General features: G+C 41.5%; 2 protein-coding genes and 4 non-coding genes across 11 annotated transcripts in view; 5 read left to right on the top strand and 1 right to left on the bottom strand.

Moving 5' to 3' along the window:
* SLC18B1 (solute carrier family 18 member B1) overlaps positions 1-8916 on the bottom strand; it is a 38195-nt gene extending 29279 nt beyond the window's left edge. The window contains exons 1-3 of one of the 5 annotated variants that reach the window (XM_057311032.1): positions 8687-8916; positions 6848-6960; positions 4240-4385 (exon numbers count right to left, since the gene is read on the bottom strand). In XM_057311032.1, coding sequence (XP_057167015.1) covers positions 4240-4315 — 76 coding nt within the window. In that variant the 5' untranslated portion in view covers positions 4316-4385; positions 6848-6960; positions 8687-8916. Of the gene's footprint in view, positions 1-4239; positions 4386-6847; positions 6961-8686 lie in introns of those variants that run through there. The other 4 variants (XM_057311033.1, XM_057311034.1, XM_057311035.1 and 1 more) reach the window with 4 other exon arrangements.
* A 268-nt stretch (positions 8917-9184) lies between these two features.
* On the top strand, positions 9185-11941 carry LOC113259463 (40S ribosomal protein S12). Of its 2 annotated transcripts, none has more exons than XM_026504835.4 (6): positions 9185-9273; positions 9376-9426; positions 9599-9715; positions 10767-10869; positions 11325-11426; positions 11852-11941. In XM_026504835.4, the coding sequence occupies exons 2-6, from the start codon at positions 9413-9415 to the stop codon at positions 11912-11914; spliced, it is 399 nt and encodes a 132-aa protein (XP_026360620.1). In that variant the 5' UTR covers positions 9185-9273; positions 9376-9412; the 3' UTR covers positions 11915-11941. The 2 variants fall into 2 exon arrangements, with proteins under 2 accessions (XP_026360620.1, XP_026360619.1); XM_026504834.4 differs by having other exon boundaries at positions 9198-9259.
* Positions 9939-10011, top strand: LOC113259707 (small nucleolar RNA SNORD101). Its single transcript, XR_003317681.1, has one exon. It is a non-coding gene; the product is annotated as a small nucleolar RNA SNORD101 (small nucleolar RNA).
* On the top strand, positions 11158-11234 carry LOC113259712 (small nucleolar RNA SNORD100). Its single transcript, XR_003317686.1, has one exon. It is a non-coding gene; the product is annotated as a small nucleolar RNA SNORD100 (small nucleolar RNA).
* LOC113259710 (small nucleolar RNA SNORA33) lies at positions 11597-11726 on the top strand. Its single transcript, XR_003317685.2, has one exon. It is a non-coding gene; the product is annotated as a small nucleolar RNA SNORA33 (small nucleolar RNA).
* Positions 11942-16737: 4796 nt separating the features above from the next.
* Positions 16738-16844, top strand: LOC113259701 (U6 spliceosomal RNA). The gene has a single exon (XR_003317677.2). It is a non-coding gene; the product is annotated as a U6 spliceosomal RNA (small nuclear RNA).
* The last annotated feature ends 317 nt before the right edge of the window (positions 16845-17161 follow it).

The raw sequence follows: 17161 nt of genomic DNA, 5'->3' as shown, positions 1-17161 counted from the left end.
TAAGGTGAGGTTGTATATTTTCAACTATAATTTGCTCAAATAAACCTTCTGCCCCCTCTTTCCCTCTTTTTGTCTTCTGGGACTCCTATGATTCAAATGTTATTATGCTTTACGGAGTTGTTGAGTTCCCTAATCTACATCTGTGATCCAATATTTTTCTTTCCCTGTTCTTTTCGGCTTCATTATTTTCCATAATTTTATCGTCTGTATCACTTATTTGTTCCTCGGCTTCTTCTATCCTTGTCATCATTACATCCAGTCAGTTCTGCACTTCAGTTACAGCAGTTTTTAGTTGTGGCCTGTCCAGTTTTTAGGTCTTTTATCTCTGCAGTAAGGGTCTCTCTGGTTTCTTCTACACTTTTCTCAAGCCCAGCTAGTGTCCTTGTGATTGTTGTTTTAATTCTGGTTCAGGAATATTACTTATATCTGTTTTGATTAGCTCCCTGACTGTGATCTCTTCTTATTCTTTCTTTTGGGATGAATTACTCCATCTTGGCATTTTGTGTAGGTGTCTATCTTTTGTGTGTTAGGAAGGCCTGTGCCTGGTCCTATTTCCACGAGAGCTGAAGTTCTACAACACTCTATGATCAGTAGACCTGGTGTGTGTAGTGGGGTTATGCTGGTCTTCTGGGGGAGGGGCCTGTTGCTGCTCTGGCTCTCAGTCACACTTGCCCTATTAAAAAAAGACATTTGCAGAGCATAGGGATGCAGGGCTTGATCTAAGTGGCTCAAGCCTCCGCTCTGTGAACTGTGCTGCTCGCTGAAGTCCTTGTGTGTTAATGGGAGGGGTGAAAAATGGCATTTGCCCATTCTCTTCCCCAGAGAGGGGAGTTCACAACTGTGACTGTGTAGGAAACCCCCACAGAAAAGTGAACAATCTCCCTCCTGGGTCCCAAGCATCCGTCAGATCCTTGCCTTGACCTTGTCTGTGTCTGCACTGTCCCCCACCCCTGGTGGTAGCGCAGTTCTCCTCTGTTTTATCTCAGGTATATGGCTGGGTTTCAAACCTCCAAATTTTAGAGACTGAACGTGGTTTGGACCCATGATCCTGTGATCCTGTGAACCTGAGATTCTCTGGGGGAGGATCTTGCCCTGCTGTGGTTTGTCCCAGAATAGCAGTCACAGGACTGCACAAGGGCTTGGAGTTTATGCTAAAGCACAGCAAAAAGCTGGCATCTGGGTTAGCTGCCCTCAGATGCCTCTTCTTGTATGCTAACGAATGGGACAGTTCAGTGGAGCCCTCCCACTCATTTGTTCCCTGAGAGGCAGTGCCACCTCTCCCAAATGTACTCCAAGAAGGGGAACTATCTCTCCAGGCATGACCCAGGGGATCCTTGGATGCTTCCAGTCCCTTACCTCTGACCTCCATCTCCTTCAGAGGAGCACTGCTGTGCCCACCAGGCTTTACCCTGGTGATGTTGCGGACTTCTAAAACTTCAGACTTTCATCTCTGCTGCTTGTAAAAACTTGCTACAATCAGCCCCTCTCATTTTCCTAGCCATTGGTTTTAGGGAAGTGCTTTACTTATGCAATCCCCCACATGCTGTTTTTTGTTTCTTTCTCTCTCTCTCTCTCTCCTCTCTCTGTGGTCAGGGCTCCCTCCTCTCCATAGCACCCATGGTTCTTTTCTCCTCCAAATCACATCCCTGCACCTCCTACCTTCCATGATGTGGCCTCTTTTCTCCCTCTAGTTGTACAGGTAGTTCTCTCAGTCCTCAGATTGATTTCCTGGATGTTTGGAATGATTTGATAATTATCTAGTTGTGTTCAAGGGAAGAGGCAAGCATAAGGTCCTTCTACTCCTCCACCATCTTAACTCCTCCTTCTGTACTTGTATTTATACTTCTTGGGGTTCACTGAGCTTCTTGAATCTGTAAATGTATGTGTTTCATGAAATTTTGGAAGCTTTTGGACATGATTTTTTCAAATATTTTTTCTATCTCATTCTTTGTCTTCTTCTGGCATTCCAATTGTGTATGTTAGGAATATGCATTTAATTATATGTATGTTAGATTTTTTATTTTGTCCCACAGATCATTGCAGCTCTATTCACTCTTTTCAGTTCAGTAGTTTTTCTCTCTGTTCTTCATGTTGGGTAATTTCAGACTGATCTAGCTTAAAATTCACTGAGTCCTTCTTTTGTCATCTTCAGTCTACTGCTAGCCCTTCCAATAAATTTCTTACATTTTATTTTTTAATTCTCAGATTTCTATTTGATCCTCTTTTATAGTTTATGCTTTTTCTATTTGCTCATTCATTATGATAATTTTTTTTACATTCTTGAGCACATTTTAATAGCTGCTTTGAAATTCTGCTAATTTTAACTTTGATTTCCACATTGCCTTTTCTCTTGCGCAAGAGTCATGTTTTCCTGTTTCTTAGTATATATAATAATTTTATATCATATCAAGGATCATGAGTAATACATTGCACAGATTTCTGGATTCTGTTGTTAGCTTTCAAATAATACTGATTAAAAAAAATGTCATCAAGGGTTAACCTGCCTTAAGACTTTATATCTGTTTCCCCAGTAGGAAGCAGCTGAAATTGCTGTGTATTTGTTTAGCCTTCACTACATTGCTAAGAATCTGCCCCATACATGTGTAGTTCAAAAGCCAGCCAGAGATTTAGATAGAGTTAATATATAGAATAGTCGTCTTCCTTTTTCAGAGTCTCTCCTTTCTGGGATTTTCCCCAACCTTCCATTTCCTGTAGCTGTGGTTGCTCTAAAGTCTGCCCTCTGGTTTTCCAAGAAATAAAACAAAATTTTGACAATCAGTTGCCCCATGTGGCACTGACAGTGGTCTGCCCTTATAGTAGAAGCCATAAAAATTGGAGTTTAGCCACTGCCATTCTTTTTTTCAAGCATTGATCAGCATCCAAACCCTCCCTCCCCCAGTTCTACTTTTGTCTTTAGGTAGTTGTTTTAAAATTTTTTAAGTTTACATTTGTTATCTGCAAGATAGTTAGTCTTGCAGAAGCTCCCAGTAGTTGTGTTGTATTTTATTATATGCTGGATTGGGTGAAAAATCTCTATATAGTCAGTTTGAGAAGCACTGCCTTACGAGACTTTTCATGAGCTCCTATAACCAAGATCCCTAGAACCATCCTGTTTCTATCATTCCTCAAACCTGATTGCTCAGCAAACCCTTTAATTTTCTGAGCCATCCAATAGCTTATCAGTAGATTCATTTTTTTTTTAATGTTGGCCATAGGTCATTCAGTTGTATGCAAAGAACTATAATTGATACAGTATTATCCAAATTTTCTACAATGAACATGCTTTCTTATCCTAATATATCTAATATCTTATCTTAAATATTTTATATAAGGATAAGAAAGCAACAACTGTCAGTTACAAATAAAGAGATCATCTATAACTTGGATACACACGAGGAAAGTTGGCATCAGCTATAACTCAGTGTCATGTGCTGAAGTCATATGATATCAGAAAATGAATACAGCAGGCCGCATAAGTGTTCAGCATTTACTAGAAGTTAAAATTATTGTTGCAAAATAATAGCATAGAATGTCCAAACCAAAAGAGTCTTTAAAAGCATCTCATTCAATTCCCCACTACATTTTGTAGATGAAGCACTTGAGGATGAGAGACTAGAAGTATTTTGACCAAGGCTATAGAGTCAGAAAATGATAGAGAGGAGAGTTGACATAAAGACTTCTTGAATCGTCAGTCTGCCCTCTAACTTCATCGGTGGGGTTAGAACTGGTTAGGTGACTAGGACTTTTTTCTGTCTTCAATGTAGTTCTATTCTAAGGACAGGAGTGGTCCTAGTTTTACTCCAAGGTGTCTCTAAGAAAACTGCAGTTATCAAACACATTTTATAGCATCAGGACCCATTTTTCAAAGAAATGTTACACAGGTAACAGCAGAAGTCGTCTAGAGAAAGCAGCATTGGGGTCTGGAGTCCTACACACTCAGGTCCCCCTTGTATCACAAGTGAATACATTTGATGTGAATTTAGGGTTTGCTCTATTGGCCACTACTTTTTTTTTTTTTTTCATTTATAAATTACCCGTGTTGCTAGTTTATAATTAGTTTATTCATAAATCTTAAGTATTATCTCCAATTATCTTCCTCAGTATGTTTAGTTCCCACAAATTCTGAATTTGCACTGTAGCAAGGAGCTACAGCACCCAAAGAGCTCTGGGGAGCATCTGGTAGCAATAACAAGGACCGAGAAAACATTCTTAGTAAGACTTATGAAAACTTTGGGGCACCTGGGTGGCTCAGTCGGTTAGGTGGCTGCCTTCGGCTCAGGTCATGATCCCAGAGTCCTGCGATTGAGCCCCACATTGGGCTCCTTGCTCAGTGGGGAGCCTGCTTCTCCCTCTGCCTGCTGCTCCCCCTGCTTGTGCTCTCTCTCCTGTCCAATAAATAATAAATAAAATCTTTAAAAAAAACTTTAAAAAGTTAGATGAGAATCACACCAAACCCTCAAAATACGTCAGCTATTAATGTAGGCTTCATACTCTGCTTTTCAATCATCTAGCCCCATTCTCTCCTATAACCATCTCCCCCCTAATAAACTAGGTTTCCAATGAAAGGCTTTACATATTAACTTTACAAGCTATGACCACATGTCTTTATTAATTATTGCATTCTTATTCATCTTGTTTCTTATTTTCTTTTTCATTTTCTTCCCTCTTACCAACTTTTCTTTCTCCTTTGATTCTTCCCTTGATATAATAGGATTCTATCTTCTTTGGCCTAAACCTCTCTTCAGCTACAACTAATTTTCTGCAGTATGTTTAAAACCAAATGTTACATAAGCCAAGACTAGACCTATATGATCCTGAACTGCAGCAGATTTCCTGAGTTTTCTCCTATTTCTTACCTCCCATTTCCATTCATTGGATTTCTTTTCTATCCCCAAAGGTAGGGACATTTAAAAAGTTTTCAAATTAAATGCAGTTTTCTTTTAAACGCGGTTTTCTAGGATGCCCCAAACCTCCCACTAACTGCCAAGAGATGTTAATTTATCTTGCTCTAGTTCTGTAGTTACTGTAGTTTTCAACATGGCTTTCTCTTAGGTTTGCTATCTACCCAGTTGTTTCTTTAAACTTATTTATTCAATGTGTTCACTCAGTACACATTAGTTTAGTGATTCCAATACGCAAGTTACTGTACTAAGTGCTGGGTGGTTTAGGGCAAGAGAAAGTAATACTTAAGAATCTATCTATCTATCTATCTACCTACCTACCTATATATATTTTTTAAAGATTTTATTTATTTATTGGATGAGAGAGAGAGTGTACAAGCAAGGAGCAGTAGGCAGAGGGAGATGGAGAGGGAGTAGCAGCCTCCCCACTGAGCAAGGAGCAGACCTGGGGCTCGATCCCAGAACCCTGGGATCATGACCTGAGCCGAAGGCAGACACTTAACTGACTGAGCCACCCAGGCGCCCCTCCATATATTTTCATATGAAGCTCTCTATAAGATAAATAACTACATCCACAGGCACAGTGGTAAACACTTTAAATAAACATCCTATTTAATCCTCACAAAGTTTTATAGTATTATCATGATTTTGCTGGCTCAGAAAAGTAAGTAATTTGTCCAAGGCCACAAAGTGAGCTGAAATTTGAACTCAGCTCAGCTGGTCCCCATCACTTCAAGACATAAAATCTTTAATGGGCCCTGGGCCAGCTTCTCTTCCCAGCTCTGGTCTTCCAAGTAAGCTTGTGGTGGTTTAACTCAAAGATCTTTTCTATCATTTAATCTGTCCTACATCTCTTCTTCTGATATCTATCATAGGCTGAATTGTGTTCCCCCAAAATACATATGTTCGAGTCCTAACCCCCTGCACCTCATATCAAAACCCTATCTGGAGGGTTGTTCTGATGTAATTAGTTAAGATGAGGTCATACCAGAGTAGGGTGGGCCCTTAATACAAGGTAACTAGTATCCTTGGGGCGCCTGGGGCGCTAAGTCAGTTAAACATCTGCCTTCTGCTCTGGCCATGATCTCAGATCCTGTCGGCAGCCTCCCTGCTCAGCCAGGAGTCTATTTCTCCCTCTTCCTCTGCCCCCCCCACACCGCTTGTGCTCTCTCTCTCTCTCTCTCAAATAAATAAAATCTTTTTAAAAAAGTTAGCTAGTATCCCTATAAAAAAAGAAAAATTTGGACACAGACAGGGAGAACATGGAATGTGAAGATGGAATTATGCTGCCACAGCCAAGGAACACCAAGATTTCTGGCAAACCTCCAGAATTTAGGAGGAAGGAATGAGCAGATTCCCCCTCACAGCTTAGAAAGAACCAACCCTGCAGACGCCATGATTTCAGACTACTTGCCTTCAGAACCGCACGACAATACCTTCCTGTTGTTTTAAGTCACCCAGGTTTTGATACTTTGTTATGGCAGCTGTAGCAAACTACTAAAATATCTAAACGTAGATCTGGAATTCCTACTGCTCTCTTTTTCTGCCTAACACTGCAATATTCCCTGTCCCATCTATCCAACTTTTTATAGCACAATGAGGTGGAACCAGTTGCACTGTTCCCAATTTCAGATGTGAAGAGTTATCATTGAATTCTGTGATCATCCACATTTGGGCAATCATTCAAATGGATGAAGGGTTGGAAGCATGAGCTTTGAAGTCCACTGGGCTCAAATAACCAGTTTCTGCATTTACTAGCTCTTGAGCAACCCTCTAAGCTTATTTCCTTACTTTGTTAAGGGAGGCTAATACCACCACTACCACACAGGGTCTCAAGGACAATCAAGGGAGAAAACATCATAGTTTAGCATATTAGTTGGCACATAGAAAGTGCTAAACAACACTTCTTATTATTTAATTTTCCTAAAACAAACTTTAGAATTTACCTTTCATGGGTATTTCAGAGGCACATTTGTGTACTTTCTGTAAGTATTATAATCTGCTGGTACAAGAGTGACTCTGGCCGTTAGTCTCTATTGTCTTCCACCTTTGGCAATCTCTAAAATGGAGAGGAGGTAACCTTAAACAAGTGAACTAAGAAAATTTATATTAAAGAATCCTTGAATCACCACTGTGTCCTTTAAGTTCATTCCTAGGATTAGAAACAGCTATATACTAGACTTCAAAAAAAAAAAAAAAAAAAAAAAAAAAAAATATATATATATATATATATATATATATAGATATAGTCTGGTTCTAAGGAAAGAGGTTTATTACTGATAGAACAGGTATTTATAAGGTGAAATATTAAAGTATAGGCCCATGATATTTGAGTCTACATAAAAGACTACCAACTGCTAGAAAACAGAAATCAGCAACATAAGCAAAAAGGTACTTAATTGTTTTCCCCCTGTATAAATACATTGTTTGGAAATGATTATTTTCCCCTTTTAAAAGGTTTCTTGAGTTTTTACCAAATTCTCTGCCTTCTCTCTAAGATTTGGGGTTTTTCTTGGGGGGGGTGGAGAGAAATCTAATATGAAACGTAATGCATAGCACATTAACTTTAATTAACTTTAGATAATTAGAAATTGTTGAAACGACCACATTCTTTTTTGAGAATACAAGTGTGGTATGATAACTTTCAAAAAAGCCAAGGAGGCATCTGTGCCTTTACCCTACTCTCTCCTCCCCTTAGAATACCCTCTCCTTTTCTCTCACGCTCCCTGTTTGGAACCCTTTCATTTGTTGTTGTTCTTTTCCCATTTCAAACGTTGCCACAGACTCAAATCCATCTTTATCTTTCCACATCATCCCCACTCTCTAACCCCCCCTGCCACTTTGTATCTACCCTGTGGCATTTAGGTATTCTAATATTTAGTTCAAATCTTACTCCTACCACAACCGTGAGAGCGGCAGAAATAAATCTCATTCTTATAAACTCTGCAGCTTTCTTTTTTAAACAAAAGTTCAATAGGTTATTAAATCAACAAATAAGTGAGCAGCCTTTTAGGATGAGTTATGAATAGAAAGAAACAGCTCAACACTTTTAAATGAAAATCTGTGAGCATTCAAAAAGGTAAAAATGGGCTATATAAATTTAAGTTCCAGTATATCTCTGTTGTTCTGGTTAATTCCACACTCATGTTATCCATTTTTGTTTTCTTCACAGCACTCGTCTCACTGTATCCACGGTACCGGCACTTACCAAATGCCTAATTGCTGCTGACTGGCTTGGAGACTTGTCAGGAGAGGAAGTTAAAAAAAAAAAAGAAGAAAGAAAGGAAGGAAGGAAGGGAGGAAGGAAGGAAGGAAGGAAGAAAAAGAAAGAGAGAGAAAGAGAGAAAGAAAGAATAGACTTTACCGAGAATACGCTGCCGTATTTCATATATTTGCGTTTTGAAATGGGGGTAGGAGAATGCCAATAAATACAAAATTCAAAATGTTGCTTCTAGTAAAAGTCAGAGTTCTAGGGTCCTCAGATTCCACTTCTAACTTCGCCAGTCCTGCATAGCAAAATTAATGCCGGATTTCTCAAAGACCACGTTCTCATCATTACATTCCGGATCCAGGTCCTGTGCCTGGCACATTGCTGGCGTTATAAACGCACCTACTGAATCCCGATCCGTGCGGGATTACAAATTTAGGAGACAATCTAGTGCTACAAACAAACAAACAGAACAAAAACAAAAACCAACTTCATTTAGAACCAACTACATTTGGAAACCGTAACCAACCACCTAAGGTTCCACTCTACTAACACACCGAAGGTAAAGTGAATTTACCACGTGCTTGGTATTGAAAACGTGCTGGCTTTCGTTTCACAACAAATGAGGATCACCGACAAAACGACACATTCTTAGACATTTAGAGTGACTCAGAAGTGAAGAGAAAGCGTGCCGCTCAGGAAGACCCAGTTAGTGGGATCGACAAAAAATTACAAGGCAGTGTGACAAAGGTTAAAACGGAGTTAGCGAAGAAGCGAAAGCTCCAGCGAGCTCACAACACAGCACAGAGGCGCGCTTGGCCCCCCTCGCGCTCCGTAGAACCAGCTCTCTGGGCCTCCGTAGACCACGCCTCCGGCGGGGAAGGACGGCATGAGGCTGCCCGCGTTGGTGCCTGTTGCGCGTGTCAATGAACGGCCTCTCAGAGTTAGAAGACTAGGAATACTCTTGTCTCAGAACCGCCTCAATCCGGAAACAGAAATTCTCGAGGCCCGGCACTATCAGAGCCGTCTCTTTCATGAAAGGGAGTGCACATGCGCATAGGGGTCCTGGGAAGCCCTTAAATACCGTCATGCGGGCGCGTACGATCTCTTTCCCTGCCGCCGCCGAGTCGTGCGGAGGCGGAGGCTTGGGGTGAGTTGAGCAAGGTGGGACTGATAGTTGTGCTTTTGCCGTGTTTGGCGGGGTTTGGTCTTTGGCTGAGCTATTTAGTCAACTGATTTTTTTTTTTTTTTGGTTTTGTATTACAGTGCAGTCAAGATTCGACTACGCTTGTAATCCACCGCCATGGCCGAGGAAGGGTGAGCTCAGGGTCGGGGTCGTGGTGCGGGGAGGGCGTGGGCAGCGGGCGGTGCGGGCTCAGGGTAGGCCGCGGCGCCCTAAGGGCACGTGATGTAATTTAATGATTATTGAGTCTAAGTCGTTAAGTGTTGTGTGGGGGGGATTTACCGATAGTTTTGACATTTATTTTAGCATTGCTGCTGGAGGTGTAATGGACGTTAATACTGCTTTGCAAGAGGTGCTGAAGACCGCCCTCATCCACGATGGCTTAGCACGTGGAATTCGCGAAGCTGCCAAAGCCTTAGACAAGTACGTGTATCAGTCTCAATACTGTGGGTTGTTGGAACCGGAACAAAACAACAGCCGAGGGAAGAAAGCGTGAAGTTCATGGTGTTAGCACAAAAGTTCTGAATGGCATCCGTCCTACAGGAAACCTAGGAAAAGGTATCAGATTCAGATCTATATAGCCCACAAACTCTGTGGGTTTCTGTTTGGAATGGGATGAGTATTTGATTTTTTTAAAGACTACAGTGTTTGAATGATGACTTAAATTGTCGGATACCCCTTCACTCTTTTAATGAGTGAAACATAACAGTCTGACAAACCTGTAGATGGTGGGGCTAATTTTACTGAAAAGGACAGATAGGAATCCTCCTTTGTCAGCTTGCAGAAATTGAACTGTCAAGTTAAACTAGGGGATTGCAAGCTAATGCTGCAGAAACACCTGGACTTTGAAATGAATTGAGAAAGTGGTAGCTGTAGAAATAAAAATATGGAATATTCGTAAATACATTCGTTTAGTTTCTGGGCCGGTTTGTTGGCAAAATAGCTACGTGCGTTAACTGTTCAAGAATTTCATAGCCAGAAAATTTAAGTTCGTTCAACTCAACTTTGGTGTAGATTGGCCACTTCAGTCCATCGGAGATAGCACTCTTGTTGGACGCCGTTCAGGTCCTGGTGTGACTGTTTGTACAATGCACTATGTACAATGGCAGTGCTGCACATAACTAATTTTCTGGGCCAGTAACTGGTAACAACTCTAATAGTGGTCGTTTGTGTTTCACACAACAGCTTTTGAACGTGTGTGGCTTGCAAGGAAGGATGGTACTGCTTTGGCCACAAATTGGTAAACTAATTCTATATAAACTTAGTATTTTGGGGAGTTAACTGGAGGCTTGATTTTGTAGATGAACGAATCCATGCTCTTAACAGGTTCCTCAAACTGAAGTAGATGTATTCCCCAGGGGGGTGTTGCTTGTGTTTTGCCAGTGTAGTCATTGCAAAGGTAACTCCTTTGTAAAGTGACAAGAGTAGTAGATTCAGACCTGAGTTTTGGTTTATATTGCATTTTGCATTTCAGGCGCCAAGCCCATCTTTGTGTGCTTGCATCCAACTGTGATGAGCCTATGTATGTCAAGTTGGTGGAGGCCCTTTGTGCTGAGCACCAAATCAACCTAATCAAGGTAGGTTACCCATTTAATTTGATTATCTGAATTGTTAAGAGATACCTGAGCTTAATGAAAATTGAGCCAGTTAGGGTTATGTCTGGATAATGCTGTTGTATCCTATCAGTAGATTTTGTAAAGAAAGTGTTCTTGCTTTCTGGTGCTGTGAAAAACATCACATAGATTTGGTATCTTGGTCTGTGCTAAAGCTAGTTGCGGAAATGTTCTGTTCCTGCAGAATTAATTGTTAATTTTGGTGTTGGTACAGAACAGAAATGAGGTAGAGTGCTTTCAGGTTATCTTGGTGCTGTACATGATGACAACTGGCTCCCTCTACTGAACTGCCATGAGGAAACTGCCATGTCACCCTATCTGACTACAGCTACCTTTCGAGTCTGATATGTTGTCCGTAGCATTAATGTCTGCTAATATGGTGTTGTGTTTATTTTATTTTTTTTAATTCTTTTCAATAGGTTGATGACAACAAGAAACTAGGGGAATGGGTAGGCCTCTGTAAAATTGACAGAGAGGGGAAGCCCCGTAAAGTGGTTGGTTGCAGTTGTGTGGTGGTTAAGGTAAGTCAGTGTTTATCTCTGGGATGAAGGTTGTGCGGGGAAGCTGCAGAATTCTGTGCAGGATTTTAATTGTTAAGAAAGTCAGGAATGTCCTAAAGAAGAAATGTGTGATTTTCAACATTTTAAAATCCCCTTTTCTGTCTTTGAGAAAAGGAAGATAGGCTGTAATGAAGCCAGCCAGTTAATCTGCTTACCTGAATGTGTTTCTGCAGAAATTTCAGAAACGCTGGCAATAGTAATGCCATGTTACGAGCCTTAAAGACATTGAAGTCCTTAAGGTCCCTGAAAATGGCTATAAGAGATTTTAATGATGGAAGCAGTTTCATAAGACAAGTAATTCTGTAAAGCTTCACCATAACTAGTGCTAACAACTTGGTAGAGTTTCTAAATGTTAATTTAAAAAATGGTTTTTATTATTTTTTTAGGACTATGGCAAAGAGTCTCAGGCGAAGGATGTCATCGAGGAATACTTCAAATGCAAGAAATGAACAAATAAACTTGGTTCTTGTTCCTCACCTCTGGTTTTTTTTGGGGAGGGGGGCAGTAGAATAAGATCTGTTAGCAGTAGACAAAAGATGATCGTTACAGAATTAGCAGAATAACTGGAAACATGCTGTTTGTCTCCTGGTTTCTAAATGAAAGCCTACTCTAACCACTCAGTAACCAGTGTTGGCAACTGAAAACAGTATGACCTAGGTAAAGATAGCCTTACAGTGATTGTGACAGCCAGGGTTTCTTAGGTGCCGTTCGTCACAACCAAGACTAGACAGCTTGGGACCTGAAGAAATGGCCCGAGGTCAGTTAAGTGTGGATGTCACTTTGCAGTCTCGGAACTTGACAGCCGATTGAAAAAGCTGAACAAGTCGATAGAAAAGTACAAAGGTGGTCAGGATTGGATTTAGGCTGTGGGGTACAAAGTATAGGATGTCCGGGAGTGCTTATGGACATGCCCATTAGAAAAGGTCAGCGTGTCCATGGCATTTATTAACCTCCGGTGTTACTTAAGTGTTAAGCGTGGAAGCAGGTTATGCTTATATATATATATATATATATACTCAAGTCTCAATCTTCACAGGGAGAGGCAGTGATGACCCATGTATTTCAGGCCTGGACCAAGTCGGTGCAAGCATGAATTAGGTAGGATTCATGGAAATGTAATCCAAATCCCTGCAAAATTGCTGCCGGAGGATGCTTTGAGTTTACCTACTCAAGTTTTCTAGTACTGCTGTGTAGTTATGGGAGCACAAGAAGCCGAGCTGGAGCCAGATCTGGTTTTGAATGCTCATTTGTATGGTGACTATTTTTCTTCGCATGTTAGGGATTTATAGGCTTAAGCCCTTCGTTAAAGCCATCCTTCGATACCGTGGCAACCTCTAGTGTCTCTAAAGGGTGCTTGTTCTCTGCATGCTATCTACTGTGGTGGAGTGAATGGCCTCAAAAGCTCTAGAACTAACCATAAAGCCTTATGGATTGTTTTCTTAGATATTGTACCCTGGGGCCCATCTACCATTAAATGTCAATCCAAGCTATCTGGCATTTCTAAGGAAAGGGCTTGCTATTTGCTTTGAATTCTGGCATATATCAACCTTTAAAGCAAACAGTTGTTATTTACTCTCTCTGGCACTGTTGAGCTGTTGATGCAGTAGCAACAGCTGTCTCCAGTATTACGTTTGATGGTTTGTGGGAGTTCTGTAGCTTACGCTAGGGAGTCTGGCTGAGTACAGCATTCTGCATTTCCATTTTTTTCACTTAGGCTTATTTTTGAGATCCGTGTGTTGTGAAAAGCTGAACTGCTGAATGTTAACTTTCCACCACTGACTCAGATAATCAGCATTGGGTATTTTTTTGATGTTTGCATATCCACTGACCCCTCAGGTAGAAAGCCGACTCCAGTCTCTTCAAGGAATACTCTGTGCCCTTAACTACATCTCTACCACCTTGCTGTAGCTTCTCAAAATAACTACCCAAGATGGTTTCCATCCCCTCATTTGCTTATTTGGCTTTTGTCCTCTGCTAAAATGTCAGTGTGGTCACCAAGACCTCTTTATGGTCAAATTCAATAGCTTCACAGCGTATTCCTCTTCACCTCTAGCTAGCATTTTCTAGTATAACTTCTGTCCATACTTAGCACTTTGCCACACTCTTCCTCTTTGGTCCTTTCTCTTTCTCCCTTTCCGTTAGAACCAGAGTTCGGCTATGGCCCTGTTTACTTCCATGCAGCATTTCTAGGGACATTCCTGTAGCTTCTGCTCTAGATTCCTTTTATTTCGAGATCTGAGTTCCTGTTTTAGTTTTGGTCGGCTCTAGACAAATGGTGTGCACTAGGGAGCACCCCGTGAATACCCACCTGTACCTCAAGTTTTGTATACCTCAAAGTGAACTTGATCATCTTAAAATGTTTTCAGTTAGAGGAAGGTAGTTACTGAATATCTAGTGTTGTCGGGCTTTGCACCAAGCAGTTACATCTACCTGTTTTCAAGGCAGAGGCCTCAGGCTTCCTCCGTTCCTGCCTCTACCTCAGTGTAGCCATCCCAGACTCTTCACCGATTGCAGTAGCTGCTCACTTCGATTGACTCATTCACGCTGCTCTCAGAGTTGTTCATCTATGAGCTCGTTCTGCTTGAAGTGCTATTTTCTCTACCTGGCAGTCTACTCATCCTTCAAAACCCCAGTCCAAATGTAACTTCAACCTTAGGGTTGTGATTTGTCTGTACAGCTGTATGGGATTCACAAGAGAGCTCATCCATGCTAACGTGCCAAGGCCAAAGCAGGTGTCTTCATTTTTAACTGGGGAAACCAGTTGCTGTGTGCACTCAGAATCTTGAGGACTTGCCTCATGGACCCAAACACGTGAGCCAAGAGCTTTATAGTGTTTTCTTGCTTTTGTGGTCAGTGAGACTTGGGCATTCCTGTTCACTTCAGCTGTAAGAAACCTCCAAGCCAAATACTCCATTTTCTTTGTCCTTAACTCAGTTTTTACTTTTTTTTTTATTTTTGCTTGGTTCTGATTTTATTAACATTGGTATTACATGTGTTTTTGGCCACTTTTAATGCTTTAAAAAAAGCAAACCCAGGGTGTCAATAGTGGAATTATAACAGGGCTGTATGAAGTTGGTATCTGTTAAAAACAGGAATTTGTTCATTTTCAACTGGATTATAGAGGCAACAGAACCATTATGTAGGCAGAGTTTTAGATGGTTCAAGGGATATGTTCCAACAAACTTTTTTTTTTTTTTTAAAGATTTTATTTGAGAGAGACAGACAGCACAAGCACGGGGAGCAGCAGGCAGAAGGAGAAGCAGGCTTCCCACTGAGCAAGGAGCCTGATGTGGGGCTTCGTGCAGGGCTTGATCCCAGGAGCCTGGGGTCATAACCTGAGCCAAAGGCAGAGGATTAACTGGCTGAGGCACCCAGGCGCCCCTCAAACAAGCTTTTAATACCTCTTGATGCCCTCCTGAGACCCATAGAGAAGGAAGGTGAGGATATTTAGCTACGAAGGGAAAGAAGATCACAGCTTTCATCACTCCGGGTGGATGATGGGACAGGCTGAGGGGGGTAAGGCATCGTCTTCCCAGTGGGTCCTCAGCTCAATCCACAAGTCAGAACTTCAAGGCAGTAAGTTCCAGCAAGAGCAATGGGGGCATCATGGCCTGGCTAAGGAGGGTCTGAGATGGAGGCCACCAGGCTCTCTCAGAGAACGTATTGGGTGAAGTGTGACTCATTGCTGGTGGCCAGGTGCTGGGGGCAGAGGGGTCCTAGAGGTCAAAGTTGAAGATTAATCTTTCAGAGAGTGGTCAGGCATTTGGGACTTGGGCTACATCTTAATGCATCAGTGTTCAGAAGGATTCAGACTGGTGCTTGCCCCCCAGGGGGGAAATTTTTGAGTCCTTTTAAAACACACACACACACACACACACACACACACACACACACAACATGGCTTATGCTTCAAATAGCACAAGCACACCTAAATTCAACCTGCTTTATCATCAGCAAGGTGTTTCGGTCAAATTTTATCTAAGCCCTGCACTACCTAACCACAGTCTGCTGATTGAAGTTGCTTACAATCTGGGTTTTGCTTGGAAAGGCTTAGAAATGAGGGGGGAAGGTGATCCTGAGGATTCTTTATCTACACAAAAGGGGCAATTTTCTCAGCTCTTTCCTGGTTTGCATGAAGCATCCTTTAAGAGTATTCCTCTGCTTTTTCTTTGACTCCTTGCTTTTCTTTGACTCCATAGTCACCGTCATCACTGCATTCCTAAATTGATTTCCACAGCAAATTGGCTTTGGACAAGGAAAGTGCCAGAGAGGGGAGAGAGAAGTACTTTTATAGGTAGAAACTCAAACTCTTTCAAGTCCTTTATGAACTAAACTGGGTTGTGAAATACATAAAGGTGGAGACACGGGATCATCCCATGGCACTGCCAATCCAGGAGGTTCTGTTAACTTCTGTTTTTGATGATGAAAAAAATTGTACAGCATCGATTCAGAATGCCCTTAGTTAAGAGCATGCATTTATTGACCAATTACAAAGGGAAGCATGATTACAGCTATTAGCATATTTATCACAGGGCTATTAGAATATACTTTTTGTGGAGGGGTTAAGTAGAAGGATTTAGTTAAATGTACAATTACATAATGGGATATTATGGTGCCTAAAAAACGGGCAGTTTGAACTTTTTTTTAAGATTTTACTTATTTATTTGACAGGCAGCGAGAGAGGGAACACAAGCAGGGGAAGCCAGAGAGGGAAAAGCAGGCTTCCCACTGAGCAGGGAGCCCGATGTGGGGCTGGAGCCTGATGTGGGGCTCAATCCCAGGACCGCCCTATCAGGACCTGAGCCAAAGGCAGCGCTTAATGACTGAGCCACCCTGGCGCCCCAGGACATTTGTTAATATACTTTTAAAGCAATATTCAAAATGTACAATAGGACCACATTTTGTAAACAAAAAGCAAAAGAAAAAAAAGGAATATAAGGATATACATCAAGGTTTTAGTGGGTTCTGAAAAGGTGGGTATTTTTGCTTACTTTTTCTTCAACATGTGCTTTTGTAGTAAGAAAACATATTTAAAGAAACAAGATAATGGTATAGGGCTCTCTTGGGGTTAATATTAAGTACCAGTAATATAAAAATCAAAAAAAATAATGCGTTGTGAACAAGTGCATTAATTTCCTTGTCTAGTAAAATAGCAGTCAGGTAAAACACAAGCTTAAAAAGGCTGGTCTCAGACTTAACCAGCAGAGGGCAGCAAGAAGCTGGTACCTGGTGAGGGATCTATCCGAAAACAAGGCAGACCAGCCCAAGTACAGTTCTCCCTCCCACAGCACATACACTAAAATTGGAACAACGCAGAGGAGATTAGCGTGGCCCCTGCGTAGGGATGACACGCAAATTCGAGAAGCAGCACTAACTACAGCAGGCTCCCCATAGGAAAAGCTGCTCACCCCCACCCCCAGAAGTAATAGTATTGGGCTCTAGTTTACGACTTCTGATTGCATTTTCTTTTTGCCCTAATATTGCCAAATCCAGGATCCCAGGCTAGTGAGGTCGTTTCATTATGTGCCGGAGGCTCTCGGTAGAGGCGATTGTGGTTATTTTATTACAACTAAGATACTGAAACTCTGCAACACATTCCTAGAGGAAAATGTTTGGGTCTGTAATTGTCTGCTGCTGTTAGACTCCTCTTCCATTACACTGAGATTTGTCTAGAGCTCCCTGAAGGCCAGAAGGTT

Source organism: Ursus arctos, unplaced genomic scaffold (assembly GCF_023065955.2).
Source record: "Ursus arctos isolate Adak ecotype North America unplaced genomic scaffold, UrsArc2.0 scaffold_13, whole genome shotgun sequence".
NCBI classification, from domain to species: Eukaryota; Metazoa; Chordata; class Mammalia; order Carnivora; family Ursidae; genus Ursus; species Ursus arctos.
This window is presented reverse-complemented; position numbering and strand designations above follow the sequence as displayed.